Source organism: Bactrocera neohumeralis, unplaced genomic scaffold (genome assembly GCF_024586455.1).
Source record: "Bactrocera neohumeralis isolate Rockhampton unplaced genomic scaffold, APGP_CSIRO_Bneo_wtdbg2-racon-allhic-juicebox.fasta_v2 cluster10, whole genome shotgun sequence".
Taxonomy (NCBI): domain Eukaryota; kingdom Metazoa; phylum Arthropoda; class Insecta; order Diptera; family Tephritidae; genus Bactrocera; species Bactrocera neohumeralis.
In genome coordinates this window covers 6,854,204-6,869,350 of record NW_026089623.1, presented here as the reverse complement: position 1 = coordinate 6,869,350, position 15,147 = coordinate 6,854,204, and the positions used below count along the sequence as shown (strand labels likewise).

Genomic DNA, 15,147 nt, shown 5'->3' with positions numbered 1-15,147 from the left:
GTCAATTCTAGTTCAAAATTTTAACACTTTCCTCCTACCGCCCGCTTCCTCCTCCTCAACAATTGCTGCATATACAAATAATGGATCCTCCATGCTAATTATAACACTCAATTCTCAATTTTTTAAAAAATGTAAAATATTGATTTAAAACAAAACAAACACAGCTGTTTTCTATTATGATGGCTGCTTTCACACGTCACAGATATTTGTGATAATAGTGAGCATTTGAGCTTTTGAATTTTCGCCAGCATAATAGCGCCCATACACGAGCACACAAGTGCGTTCGATCGGTGTGAATTCGTTTGCCCATACACGACACACAAATCCATTTTGCGTTCGTTTCTTCACAGAGTTAACATGTGCGACAGGCAAGCGGAACATTTCTTCGAATTTATTTCTAATGTACCACTTTTATATATTTCTTTGTATTTCGATAATAAGTTATTTCAACTTTTATTTTTCTAACACTGTATGAGCGCTTAGGCAAAAAGCGAAAACTTTGAAGCGTGATTTCTCGGTTTTTCATTTTTACGATTATTCTTAATTGGCGGGCAGGATAGAAAAAAAACTAAACGTCGTATGGAATTAGGGCAAAGTTTATTATCATTGGCATAAAATTATCATCTAGTTAAACTAAAAAAAATATTAAGCAAAGTCAAGTTTTAACATATTTTTAAACAGCATAAAGTAACATTTTTTTAACAAAAGCCACTATTTATTCAATTTTTAATAAAATTTTAAATTTTACACTTTTTTTTTTGGAATTTTCTTAGTTTAACTAGAAGATAAATTAATAAAAAATATGAATCTTATTGAATTTTTTGTTTCCGATAGAAATTGCGACCTGCATCCTGCCCGCCGGGATGCATCGGGCAATTGCTTCCCAAAGGCAGAATATCAAAGATTTCGTATCCAAAAAATTTGTGAAAGATGTTCAAGTATATAACTATAAAGCCTAGAAATTTCGCTTGAATCAATTATTTCTTTCTCTCCCAAAAAAATCCTCAAAAAAATCGATTTTTAGAAGCCTCGAAAGCAGGCTCTGCCCTTAACACTTGCCATTGTCCGCGATCTTCACTGTTCGGCGACACGAGAGAAATGAGATTTTGTGCGCCGACAACGCCATACACGATACACATGCTCGCGCACCGATCGTAAAAAATCAAACATTTTCGCGAACATGGATCGGTACGCGAACAAGCCCATATACGATAAACCGCAAGCGCACACATACCGATCAAACGCACTTGAGTGCTCGTGTATGGGCGCTTTTGTGAGGGCATGAGAATAGGGCTGTAAGTATATATACAAACTAGGGCAATTCACAATTGCAGATATGCAAAACCATTTGCATCAGATTCTGAATTGCCCTACTGTGATCCAAAATAACTGCGCTTTTCGTTTTATCTTCTTCTTTAAAAATTAGGTAGTCGTCTTTCTTACGGGGCATATCGACAGGCAAACATTTATTGTATACTAACTGTATTGCCGTGCCCATTGCCTGTGGAGACTCCATATTGCTTATGGAAAGCAATATATGGATTACTAATTAGTATGCCATATATTGAAAGCAATAAGCTGTCACTTCTGCAGTTTGACAGCGGAGTTTTCATTTATATGAAGATTTCGAACAGGCAACATATCCCATTTACACATATACCGACGGCATTTTTATTACGGTAGTATAAAATTTAGTAGAGCGAGTATTAAGACGGTTGTGTTTTATTATTAAAATAAAGTGCATTTTCAAAATAACATATTTCCAAAAAATTAATATTTAGCTTGATATTGTTAACTTTCTAAAATTTAATAAACTTATACAAGCAAATCAAAATATCACTGCTCATTATAAATTTATTATTTTAATTGGTATATAAAATTCATTCCACGATTTTTATAATAATCGTCCAAAAATATGAATTCTAATTTTTCTCTGAAATACATTTGTAAACAAAGGATCTTTCCCCTTTTTTTTATTTTCCACATAAAAGATTTAAACAGGGTCGCATCGTTACATCCGTGCACGGATCGGCGAACATACGAAAGAAAATTACGTGGTACGTCAATCCTATGCAGTGATTGGCATTATGACATACGATAGCAAACGGATCGTAGTGTATTTTCAATTCACAATCGTTTTTAAATTCCATATTTCTTTGGATCGTATTTTTAGGTCACAATAGATGTGGAACTGTCAAAACTTTAGCGAAATTTTCAATAAACTAAAAAAAGGTAATTAAATATTCGACTTTGTTTTTTTTGAGCTCAAGTGAAAGTGATGGGGATAAAAAAATAGTTCGGAGATAGCTAAGAGATCGTAGCAATATCGTAGGTATAAAATAAGAAAAACAAATTATGAATCCTCATTAACAAATTATTCTTTGTAGATTATTGTTGAACAACGCATTTGAGTCTTAAAAAGACGGTGGAGAATTTTGCATATTGCAAGAGAGAAAGGTATCACCCCACAAAAGTGGAAGATTTGCTAACGTTTGTGAGGCATTACATAACATCTGCATAAAATTTACAATTAGTTGCGACCCTCAAAATGCGATTCTTATCACACACAAGAAATGCGCACCGGGGTAGCGAACCGCTTCACCGCAATCGACCAAACGATAAGAGACCAAATAGTGTATACTTTAATAAATTTAATTCAAAAATGCATATGTCCTTTACCTTGTAAATTATTTTATTTTCAATGTCAACTAAAATACAAAAATTTTGTTCATATAAATATTTTTTTTTTTAATTTTTAATGAGATATTCCATTCATTGGTTTCATTGGTATTATAAAAAACATAAAATTTAAAAAAATTTGCTCACGTTTCCATAAATTTGTCTATTACGATTGGTAATTTGCGTTCGAATGACGATTCGAACGAACGGATACGTTTATATACTCGTTCACGTTTGTCATCATGCCAGATTACGATAGAAGCGTTACGATCACGTATATAAGCGCTACGATCACGTATGTCATAATACGAAATACAGACTTTTACGTGACGAGTGATACGTTCACGGATGTAACGATTCGACCCCAGTTTAATGGCTCAAAACATGCGCTACATCAACTCGAACCTACTTACCCGACGGCATTTCGGAAATAAACTTGTGCTACATCAGCTTGAACCTACCTACCCTTTTCGCAAATGATTATGTTATGATAGAAAATGCCCACATACAGATTTGACAATGGCAATAGCAATAGGTTTGAGAGTTAGTATGCCACAAATTTTTGCCTGTCGAGATGCCCAGTTAGAATTTGGCAATATTGATAGTGATAAAGGTGTCTAGACAATATCTATTGGCTGTGGAGGTGCCTCTTAAAATTGTAATGCTTTTGAGCATTTGGAGCTTATGTGCTTTTAGCTAATTTTGGTTAGATTTCGCTATTAAATATGGGAAGCTCTCGTTCATCGCGAAGCCCATTAAAACGGCACCATCATAAAAGCAAGCATAAAAAGAGAGGAAAAGACCGGGATAGACGTAAGAATGGTGTGCATGGAAGTGATCGGTCTGAAGAAAAATATCGGAATACTATTTCTATAAATAAAAAAAATAAATGCAAGGACTCTATAAATCATGAATTTGAAAAAGATGTTCGGGAAACTAGTCATTCAAAATATAGGTGTTCATTATCTAAAGATATATATATATGATAAAATAAGTATCTAATATTGTTCATTCTTTTTAGAAAACAGACGTATATTGCCAATAGCTCTAGTGACAGTCAAGATTCGGAAGAATATTGCACTTATAGGGTTGACAAAAAACGTAAGCGACAAAAAGAAATTGAAACAAGTCTTGACGAACAAATCAACAGAACTAAGCGACAAGAAGATGAAGAGAGGCAGGTGAGGTTTGATAAAAATTTCTTAAATAATCATTTGAGCATCTAAATTGAGTTTGCCTTCGATTTAGAATAGAAAACCGCGAAGTAAATATAATGGACTATCTTTGGGTGAATTTTAGAATAGCATCTCCCGGTTTTAGGGTTGAAATGGGTATGTATTGATGGAGAAGATTATTTGCATTGAAAGTTCAAAAGGGTAAATTGTAGATTAGCATCCCTCGACGTCTTGGTTAAAAAACGTATCTATGAATAAAGGAGATCCTCCAGATTAAAAGTGTATTTGTAGTGCCGTTGAATATGGTTTTTGAGATATTTGCATTTAAGAGTAAATTTTAGAAATGTATCCCCTGGTCTCGAGGTTTAAGAGGGTATGTACGGATAGATGAGACCCTCCTGATCAATATATACAGGGGTGTTGTGGAATCTGATAGTTGTCGGAATCAGAATTGAAACCGATAAAAAAAAGTAGTAGGTGTCATGAATTCAGACATTGGTTTTATTTTCGAAACAGAATAAGTGTCGGTTTGTGTGTGTCACAGACACCAATTTTATCAGTTTTGCTATCAGAAACAAAGCAAGTAGATAGTCGCTGGCAGATTTAAAATGTAAGGTTCTTACCTTAAGTTATTTTATTGTTACGAATTAATTTATCTTCATTTCTATAGGAGAAAACATAAGAATAAACACGTAATGTCTTAATTATTGAGTTTTGGAAAAAAATGCGGATATTTAGGGGGGAGCCTGCTTTATAGGCTTCAAAAAATCGATTTTTTAGTTTTTTTTTAAAAGGGAAAGAAATAATTGATTAAAGCGAAATTTCTAGAGTATGTTGTTATAAGTTTAACCCTGGCGAGACCAACGGTCTGATACACTTAGTCGAGACCAATGGTGCTTAGCTAGGCCAAGTGGTGTTTACATACATTTGTATGGAAATACGTGTTGTATTTACGTTCATATATGTACAATATAGATACATTTTTGAAATTTCTTACCTCTCAATTTGGTTGAAATCAAATTGACTGCTTTGTTCACGCTTGGCGTGGCAATAGAGTTCACAAAAAATGTAACATTTTGAGAAAAATTACATTTTTTCTTTACCTTTTAAATCGCTCTAGCGGCTAAGTATTTGACCTAGATAAAGATACAAACCAATTTGGACATGTAACGAACATGAAAACAGATAAATCAACCGTGCGAAGTGATAGAAACATACCAAAGTTCATATATTTTCATACAAAATATATGGGGTTTAGCCAAGCACCATTGGTGCATTAAGGTGTAATATTATAATATCCTTTTTTCGTCCTTTTCGATACGATATCCTTGAATTTTTTTTCTGAATTCTATAGACAATAAAATTCTAGGAAGCTACCTGGAAGCGCAAGTCGTTTGCTACACTCTAAATATATTTAAAAACAAAATATGCGTGGCCAGACCCGAGGGTCTCGGATGAGGGTTAAGGGGGTATTCTGGTCTAGACGCATGAATTTTAGGCATTTTTAAACTAAGATAAAAAAAAATTTGAAACATTTTTACTATCCATTTTTTCATATATTTTTTGTTGACATTTTAAGAATATAAAAAAAATTGCAAGAAAAAAAACCAAAATTCGTCGAGATACGGGCCGGTGGAGTGGGGGCTTCAAAAAAAAAAACGGTGCGTCCTGGATGACGTGATTTCAACCCTTGTACAGATCTAAAACACAAAAAACAAGAAGATTCTTTATTAGTAAGGGTGTCGTTATCGGGTTGACCATTTTCAAAAAAAAAAATAATAATATTAATGGCGTCGACTCGAGAAACAAAATTTTTTGACACGATTTTTTTCGACCTTTTCGAATTTTTTAAAAATACTCCAAATCAAAATTTTTGGAAATCCAAGGCAGACACGATAGAGCATTGTATAAAGAAGATATATACCAAATTTCAAGGGAATCGGTTCAATAGAACTTGAGATATCATGTCAACCACTTCAAAAAAAGTAGTTTCGAGAAAAACGCGTTTAAAGCTTAGGAGACAATTCTAGTGAACACGGACGCCACGTCACAAAATCGGCTGTATCTCCGAAAATAAGTCGAATTTTGAAAAATCCTTCCAAGGTCATATTTTTGAAAGTCTAAACTTTCAAAATATGCAAAAAAAAATCGATTTTTTCAAAATCCTAGACCAGAATACCCCCTTAAACATCATCCGAAAATTTTTTGGATACGAAATCTTTAATATTCTGCCTTTGTCAAGCAGATGCATCGAGATATCGCATGTACATTTGTCGAACGGAGGGATAAAAAAATTCAAAGATATTCATAATTGTTATTAACTTATGTTTTAGTTGAACTATGAAAATTTAAAAAATAAAGTACAGAGTATGTTTAGTTAGTTACTTTTTTTTTAGTTTAAATAAAAGATAGTTTAATGCCCCAATTCCATACGACGTTTAGTTTTTTTCTATACTACCCGCCGATTAAAAAAAATCGTAAAAATGAAAAACCGAGAAATCTCGCGTCAAAGTTTTCGCTTTTTGCGAAAATATCTCGGTCTCGGTCACTATTTCCCTTTCGGCTTCGACAATATTTCGAATTCCCATCTTTAACTTCGGGGACATATTCTTAGACAATTTTCAAAAAGATTTCAGATTTTTTGAAGCTTTTATAGCAGGCTGCCCCCTTAAAGAAGATTTGCAAAATGTAATAAACGTAATTACACCCAAATGCGTCTTTATTCATTCAATAAATGTTTTCCCTTAAAATCTTCCTTTAAATCGGAACTCATTAATAGGATTGCTTCCAAATGTATTAATTTACAAGTTTTGTCACATTAGTAACAGCTGATTCGAATATTAGTTTTGAGTATGTTCAAAAATACGAAAATCCAAACAGATTCCGTGACACCAATAAAAATCAGAATTGGTTTGCAATTCTGACAGCCAAGCAATTCTGTTATGGATTCCACAACACCCCTGAATATTATACGTAATCCAAAATTTTTCTATGGTTTTGTCAACTCTAAGCGCAAGATTTCTAATTTTCCTTCCGCGATGAAATATAAATATTAGGGTGATTCAAAAAAAAATTTTTTTTTTTTTCAATTGGTACTCGCAAAAATAGGTTCCTAGACACCTCTAAGAAAGCCTCTCCAAATATGAGTTTTTAATTGTAACGGGAAGGTCCTCCGCCTAACGGTTTTCTATTTTTTCTTATTATCAGATAGAAAAATTTATATCTCGCTTCCAACTACTTGAAAAAATATTTTGTTAATTAGGTTTTGTAGGAAATTGAATGCTCTAAAATATGGTCTCTTATGATTTTTTCGTAAACCCAACCGTTTAAAAGATATTAACGGTTGAAATTTTACTATTTTTGGAAAAATTCTTTTTTTCTTATTAATTTTATAACTCAATGAAAAAAAATTATTATGAATGATGATACACATAGTTTTGTAGGAAATTTACTGCTCTATAAAAATGGTCTACTACGATATTTCGATTAAGTTAAGCGTTTACGAGATATTCATCGCCAAACACCAATGCATATTAAGGTGGATCAAAAAAAAAATTTTTTTTTTTCGTTTGGTACTCTGAAAAATAGGTTCCTAGACACCTCTTAAGACAGCCTATAAGTTTCATCATTCATAATAATTTTTTTCATTGAGTTATAAAATTCATAAGAAATGAAAAATTTTTCCAAAAATAGTCAAATTTCAACCGTTAATATCTTTTAAACGGTTGGGTTTACGAAAAAATCATAAGAGACCATATTTTAGAGCATTCAATTTCCTACAAAACCTAATTAACAAGATATTTTTCAAGTAGTTGGAAGCGAGATATAAATTTTTCTATCTGATAATAAGAAAAAATAGAAAACCGTTAGGCGGAGACCTTACAATTAAAAACTCATATTTGGAGAGGCTTTCTTAGAGGTGTCTAGGAACCTATTTTTGCGAGTACCAATTGAAAAAAAAAAATAAAAAATTTTTTGAATCACCCTAATAAATATACTATGTCCAGTGACAGTCACACAATTTCTAATATGTTTCCGGAATTCATTAAGTTCAATTACTCTTCATACTCTCTTAAAAATGTTCCCTATCAGCATAAGTTATGTCCAATTTCTGTAATGTGTTAAATATGTTAAAATAATATTTAATTATGGCCCAGATATGATTCCGCCATGCTTCTTTAAAAAACGTGCCGAATATACATATGTTGAAGCCTGCTTGTCGTTTTTTGGCATGGTATTTGCGCAGCGAGTTATGGCTCTGTTCACTGAGTTCTAAAACGCAACTGAACTCATCATTCCGTCTTCTTTCTGTGCTTACCACCGAACCACACTCGGCGACATCGTCACCACGCTGGCGCCCCGCTAAAACGGTACTTCCCAAAGCGACAACATGCAGACAACCACAGCACAATCAACGGCTAATGCAATTATGAGGAACTTAGTTTTCTAATGAAATTCCCTAAATTGTAACACATACACTCACACACGCATACCAATATCCACACACTATTAGGGTGCGCCGACATATACATATATACCAACCCTTGAAGAAACTATTTAATGGATCTCTTAAACAAGGCTTCCATCATGGTTTTTGTAAAGTGAAATCTACAGTAACTTATTTGCTAGAATTTGTAACACATGTAACAACGGTCTTTAGGGAGAATAAGCATACTGGTGATATACTACTGAAAGGTGAATTTTTAATTTATATTTCGCTTGTCTTTCGAATCGGTAAATTTTCTTTCTGTAAGTTGGTAGTACTGTTAATGACGTCTATGCTAAATTTCACGTCAAAATATTCATTAGTATTTGAGATAGCGTCGTTTTGTGAGGCTCTAAAAGTGAATTCTTCGATTTTTACTATGTCTGAATTTATTGAACAAAGAAATGCGATAATGCACTATCTCATACTGCATTGGTTATTCGTGATCATTTCGCCAAAAATTCAACAAATATTGTTTCGCAACCACCTTATTCGCCTGAGTTAGCTCCGTCTGACCTCTGGCAACTGGACAAAATTCACCTTTCAATTTGATCACAATAGTATAACCAGATTTGATAAAGAAAACCATTCAACCTTTTTTAAAAAACTGGATTATCTTAGTAATAGAACTCAACTACTTATATTTAACGATACTTTTTATATATTATAATTTTATTCACCTAACGGTTGTACGTATCACCTAAATCTAATCGAGATAGATATAGGGCTATATGTACATATATAAATAATCAGGGTGACGAGTAAAGTTGACTGTCTGTTCGTCCATCCGTTTGTCCGTGCAAGCTGTAACTTGAGTAAAAATTGAGATATCTTGATGAAACTTGGTATGCAGGTTTCTTAGTACAAAAAAAAATAGAGTTCGTAGATGGGCGTAATCGGATCATTGCCACGTCCACAAATCGTCATTAACTGAAAACTTATAAAGGGACATAACTAAGCACTACATTAAAATATAACAAGTAGGAAAGGGCTAAGTTCGGGTGTCACCGAACATTTTATACTCTCGCATGATAAAGTGATAATCGAGATTTCATTATCCGTCATTTACATATTTTTCAAATACCGCATTTGTGTAAAGTTTTATTCCGCTATCATCATTGGTTCCTAATGTATATATTATACAGAGAAGGCATCAGATGGAATTCAAAATAGCGTTATATTGGAAGAAGGCGTGGTTGTGAACCGATTTCACCCATATTTCGTACACGTTATCAGGGTGTTAAGAAAATATTATATACCGATTTTCATTGAAATCCCACGCCCATTTTCAATTTTTAAAAAATCCTGGGTGCAGCTTCCTTTTGCCATTTCTTCCGTAAAATTTAGTGTTTCTAACGTTTTTTTGTTAGTCGGTTAACGCACTTTTAGTGATTTTCAATATAACCTTTGTATGGGAGGTGGGCGTGATTATTATCCGATTTCTTCCATTTTTGAACTGTATATGGAAATGCCTGAAGGAAACGACTCTATAGAGTCTACATAGCTATAGTAGTTTCCGAGACATGTACAAAAAACTTAGTAGGGGGAGGGGCCACGCCCATTTTTCCAAAAAAATTACCTCCAAATATGCCCCTCCCTAATGCGATCCTTTGTGCGAAATTTCACTTTAATATCTTTATTTATGGCTTAGTTATGACACTTTATAGGTTTTCGGTTTTCGCCATTTTGAGAGCGTGGCAGTGGGCCGATTTTTCCCATCTTCGAACTAAACCTTCTTATGGAGCCAAGGAATACGTGTACCATCATGATATCTCAATTTTTACTCAAGTTACAGCTTGCACGGACGGACGGACGGACAGACGGACGGACGGACAGACAGTCATCCGAATTTCGACTCTACCCGTCGCCCTGATCACTTTGGTATATATAACCCTATATCTGACTCTTTCAGTTTTATTACTTACAAACAACCGTTATGTAAACAAAACTATAATACTCTCCTTAGCAACTTTGTTGCGAGAGTATAAAAATTAAGAAAAAAAAAAAATACCCTACTGACCCCTTAAGTCTGTTTGCAACATACATCCTTGACTACTTAAAATATATGATTTAAAAAGTTTTACATCGCCGGCATATAATAAAACTCTTGAATACATAATAACTGATGATAATCGTTAATAAATAACAAGAACAGAATTGGACCAAGACGGCTACATTGAAGAACGCCTGAAGGGACATTAATTAAATCAGAACAAGTAAGGAAGAGCTAAATTCTGGTTCAACCGAACATTTTATACTCTTGCAACTTACAAGAATCAAAGCCAGGGAAATACTTTATGGTGTAAAACATCAAGCTGAGGATCGAAATCCAAGCAGTTTTATATATACATATGTATACTATAAATAACTCCTAAACTGACAGACAGGGTTTTGTTAGAAAAAACCGAAAATCCTGATATTAGTTTCATTGAGATAACTCACATATTGGCCGATATATGCGGTAAAAGGTCACCCCGAAATTCGATTATCTTTATATTAGGTATATGGGGGCTAAGAGAAGTATTGGTCCGATTCAACCCATTGTCAGAGAAGTACTATTCCTAAATTTCAATTATATATATCACACATTGACCGATATTTTCGATAAAGAGTCAACTCTAAGTACTGGATTTGAAAAATTTTATTCATAAGGTGACATACACTAAAGGTATTATTTGAGCAAAGTTTAATTTTTACATCTCTGGCGCATTTAGTTATTGATTTATCGCTCTTTTGAACAGTACCGTTATATGGGTAGTGAACGAGGTTTTCATCCGATTTCATCCATTTTCACACTATCAGTAGAAGTTCTTGTATTTTGCTGCTCTGCGTCAAATTACAGTTTTTATACTCTCGCAACAAAGTTGCTAAGGAGAGTATAATAGTTTTGTTCACATAACGGTTGTTTGTGAGTCCTAAAACTAAAAGAGTCATATAGGGTTATATATACCAAAGTGATCAGGGTGACGAGTAGAGTTGAAATCCAGATGTCTGTCTGTCCGTCCCGTCTGTGCGTCCGTGCAGGCTGTAACTTGAGTAAAAATTGAGATATCATGATGAAACTTGGTACACGTATTTCTTGGCTCCATAAGAAGGTTAAGTTCGAAGATGGGAAAAATCGGCCCACTGCCACGCCCTCAAAATGGCGAAAACCGAAAACCTATAAAGTGTCATAACTAAGCCATAAATAAAGATATTAAAGTGAAGTTTCGCACAAAGGATCGCATTAGGGAGGGGCATATTTGGAGGTATTTTTTTGGAAAAGTGGGCGTGGCCCCGCCTCTTACTAAGTTTTTTGTACATGTCTCGGAAACTACTATAGCTATGTCAACCAAACTCTATAGAGTCGTTTTCTTCAGGCATTTCCATATACAGTTCAAAACTGGAAGAAATCGGATGATAACCACGCCCACCTCCCATACAAAGGTTATGTTGAAAACCACTAAAAGTGCGTTAACCGACTAACAAAAAACGTCAGAACCACTAAATTTTACGGAAGAAATGGCAGAAGGAAGCTGCACCCAGCCTTTTTTTAAACATTGAAAATGGGCGTGGTGTCGCCCACTTATGGACCAAAAACCATATCTCAGGAACTACTAGACGGATTTTAATGAAATTCGGTATGTAATATTTTCTTAACACCCTGATGACATGTACGAAATATGGGTGAAATCGGTTCACAACCACGCCTTCTTCCAATATAACGCTATTTTGAGTTCCATCTGATGCCTTCTCTGTAAAATATATATATTAGGAAATGAAAATACAATTCAATACTCAAAGTACACAAATTGATCTAATCTTATTAATTTTACAGCAAAATAAAAAAATATGTAAATGACGGATAATGAAATCTCGATTATCAATTTATCATGCGAGAGTATAAAATGTTCGGTGACACCCGAACTTAGTCCTTCCTTACTTGTTCCCCATGTTTTTTTTACATAAATTTTGTTTTGTCCGCCAGTTTATTTATTGATTTTAATATGACCTGTAAATAAATTTACAGACATACTAGAAAAAAAAAAAGAACTGGCTGCTTAGGCCTTCGTCCCATTTTGTATAGATACATTTTAATTTACTTATATGAACATTTCAAGTCTAAATTAATTTTAATAGTATAGGAGGTAGATGTTTTCTTATATTTTCGTAGTGCAGTCCAGTATGAAAATCAACATTTTGCGATGTGTCGTTGTAGCAGTTTATTAGGTGTTGCATGGTCAGGTATCTTTACAGTTTAAAAGAGTGTGTGTTTGAGAAAAATGCGTTTAAAGTTTGAGGTGTGCACTCCAAACGCTCCGAACGTCGAGCGGTATTATTATTTTTGAGCCTTTTTCGAAACCATCCAAAGGTAAAGTGGGCTTCTACATTAATTCTAAGGGTATAAGGGAACGTAATACAAAACTTTAGTTTGGAGCAAATATGCAGTTTTGTTGATCCGAGAATAACTATGGGCCCCAAACTCAATTTTAATCTTTATGCATTTACCATGGTTTTTAAAGGTAAAGGTGCTGTTATTTTTGTTAAATGTTTGCCTAAAGAAATTAGAGATCCACTTGCTACGATTATTTTTTTATCTTTGTTGAGGCCCATATAGGGAAATGCTTCTGTGATATGGAATACTAGTAATCAAGTCCATTCGTAGAAGTTAGAGTCCGTTCAAAAACAATTTTTGCTTTTTACCTTAAATCAGGTTAAATCCTTCCCCTATACTAATTGTTTAAATCTTACATCTACTTATGTTCGCTAGTCGTAGGGAAATGCTGGATATAATAATAAAGTCTATGTCTGTTATCTGATATTAATTTTAACGTCCTTGTTCGCTCAACTAGGCAGTTTAGACCTTTATTTTAAAAACTTTCTAGAACAAATTTGGGAAGAGGGTAATAGTTGAGTATATATAAAAGTTCGCATCAAGTTTCTATTGAAACCTCACACCAGGTTTTTTCAACAAAATTCCAGAACTTGTATATATTTGGGAAATTTAAATGTTATGACCCATGCATGTGTTCTCCAAGATAATTATATTTATATTGGAATTCATTCACACTATACCATGAAAAGCTGACCAGAACATTACCATATGTTGTCGCCACCTTTTTGCAAACTGTGAATGTAACTCTTAGCCTTTCAGACGGCGAACATTCAGTCTGGCAGTATTTGCGAAAAAATTAATTTTAGTTTTGTCGTACAACAAGATATTGCACCACTTTTTTCGCAACCTGGGCCAACTTCCATGATTTTTCGCGAATTGTCGCAATAAATGTATTCTTCTTGCTCTCCTGTTAGCCAAATTAGCTCGTTACAGCCTTTTGTCGGATCGTTCGCTAAAATGTTCCCTGAAAATATTAATGGGACCATTTTAGCGAGGGTTAAGTTTAGGTTGTCTGTTGTTATTGACGTCTTTTTTGGTCGACGGTGATTTTTATTAATTATTTTAAATCCATATATCGAAGACTTTGGCCCACTTTTCTGAGGTTTCAGATGATTTTCCTCTTCTCCGATCTACAAAACTTATTTTTACCTACCTATAAAATTTTTAAGTTCTTATTGCACTTTAAACAAGGAATTATACAAGCAGAAGAACAAACCAACAAAATAACCTTTAATTAATTAAAATGTAGCTATTATTTTGACCACTTAAAAACGTGTTAAAGTCCACTTGAAATGCTTCAACTTCAATGCAACCCAACTTTTTTTTGGTATTACGATTTTCAATTACATATTTTCTTTTGAAGCTTGCTTGCCAAGCCAAAAAATAATGCTATGACAAACTGAAAATTTTTAAACAAAAAATCAAAGCAATTTAATTTATCTATTGCTCACAAAAAGGTGAATAATTAATCAAATTAAAATTAGTTTTGATTTATCTTACGATCACAAAAATAGTGGGGCCAAAACAGATGTGCTGAGTGTAAGAAAAAGCCTTCGTGATCACGCAAATCCATTCGAACTTTATAACACCAGGTAAGTCAAAGTTTTGTTGATAGTTCAGTGGCTTTTAAATAATATTTATTGCAGATTCGTTAAGCAGAAATATTAAATGAAGAATCATTTTGTATTAAATTAAATGGGATCAAGGACCGTTACCACTCTCATAACTCTTCATTTCCATGCTGCCGTTATCAGGAATGCATTTTAAATGATTTTAACTTTGGGCGGAAGCAACCTGCGATATTTATGGTTGTTACGAAACCTGCTTTTAAATATTAGGAATAAAACACCAATGACGTAAGAGGAGCAAAACGCTTCAAAAATTTAATTTCACTTCTACACTCTGGGAGTAGTAGATTGTATTGATTCTTTATGGTTGAAACACTTCCCACGATCCCTTAATTATACATATTTTAATGTTTCCAAATTGTAGTTTGTTTCGGGATTTTACTCCATGACAAATTTTTCACATGTCTATGGGTTAGTACTTAATAAGTGAATAAAATAGTTTGGAATTAAAAATAAAATAGTTCTTTTTATCCATATCACATTTTCTATTAAAATTTTTTCCTGAATAAAAAAATTTTTAGGACTACACCGTTGACACAGAATTAAAAGCCGTAATAACAACAACGTTTAAGTTTAACAGCATTCTATGTACATGTTTTTTAATCTTTTCCCCATCTGTCTACACCCATTTTAATGCTGGGTGAACGCCGTCTATGCAGCTGATTTTTCTTATAGAATTTAAAACTAACAGTTTTCATTTTTTATCCTGGTTAGGAACTTATCAAGATTCCTTCTCTCGGTAAAGTTTAGCAGAACTTAAATGACAGATAGTTGCTTACCATATATTGAGAAAATATTCCTAAG

General features: G+C 33.6%; 1 protein-coding gene across 3 annotated transcripts in view; it reads left to right on the top strand.

Annotated features, from left to right (window-relative positions):
- The first annotated feature begins 3,293 nt into the window (after window positions 1–3,293).
- LOC126765076 (UPF0430 protein CG31712) overlaps window positions 3,294–15,147 on the top strand; it is a 91,294-nt gene continuing 79,440 nt past the window's right edge. Inside the window, exons 1-2 of one of the 3 annotated variants that reach the window (XM_050482688.1) lie at window positions 3,294–3,634; window positions 3,701–3,860. In XM_050482688.1, coding sequence (XP_050338645.1) covers window positions 3,405–3,634; window positions 3,701–3,860 — 390 coding nt within the window. In that variant the 5' untranslated portion in view covers window positions 3,294–3,404. The remainder of the gene's footprint in view (window positions 3,635–3,700; window positions 3,861–15,147) is intronic. The other 2 variants (XR_007668255.1, XM_050482687.1) reach the window with 2 other exon arrangements.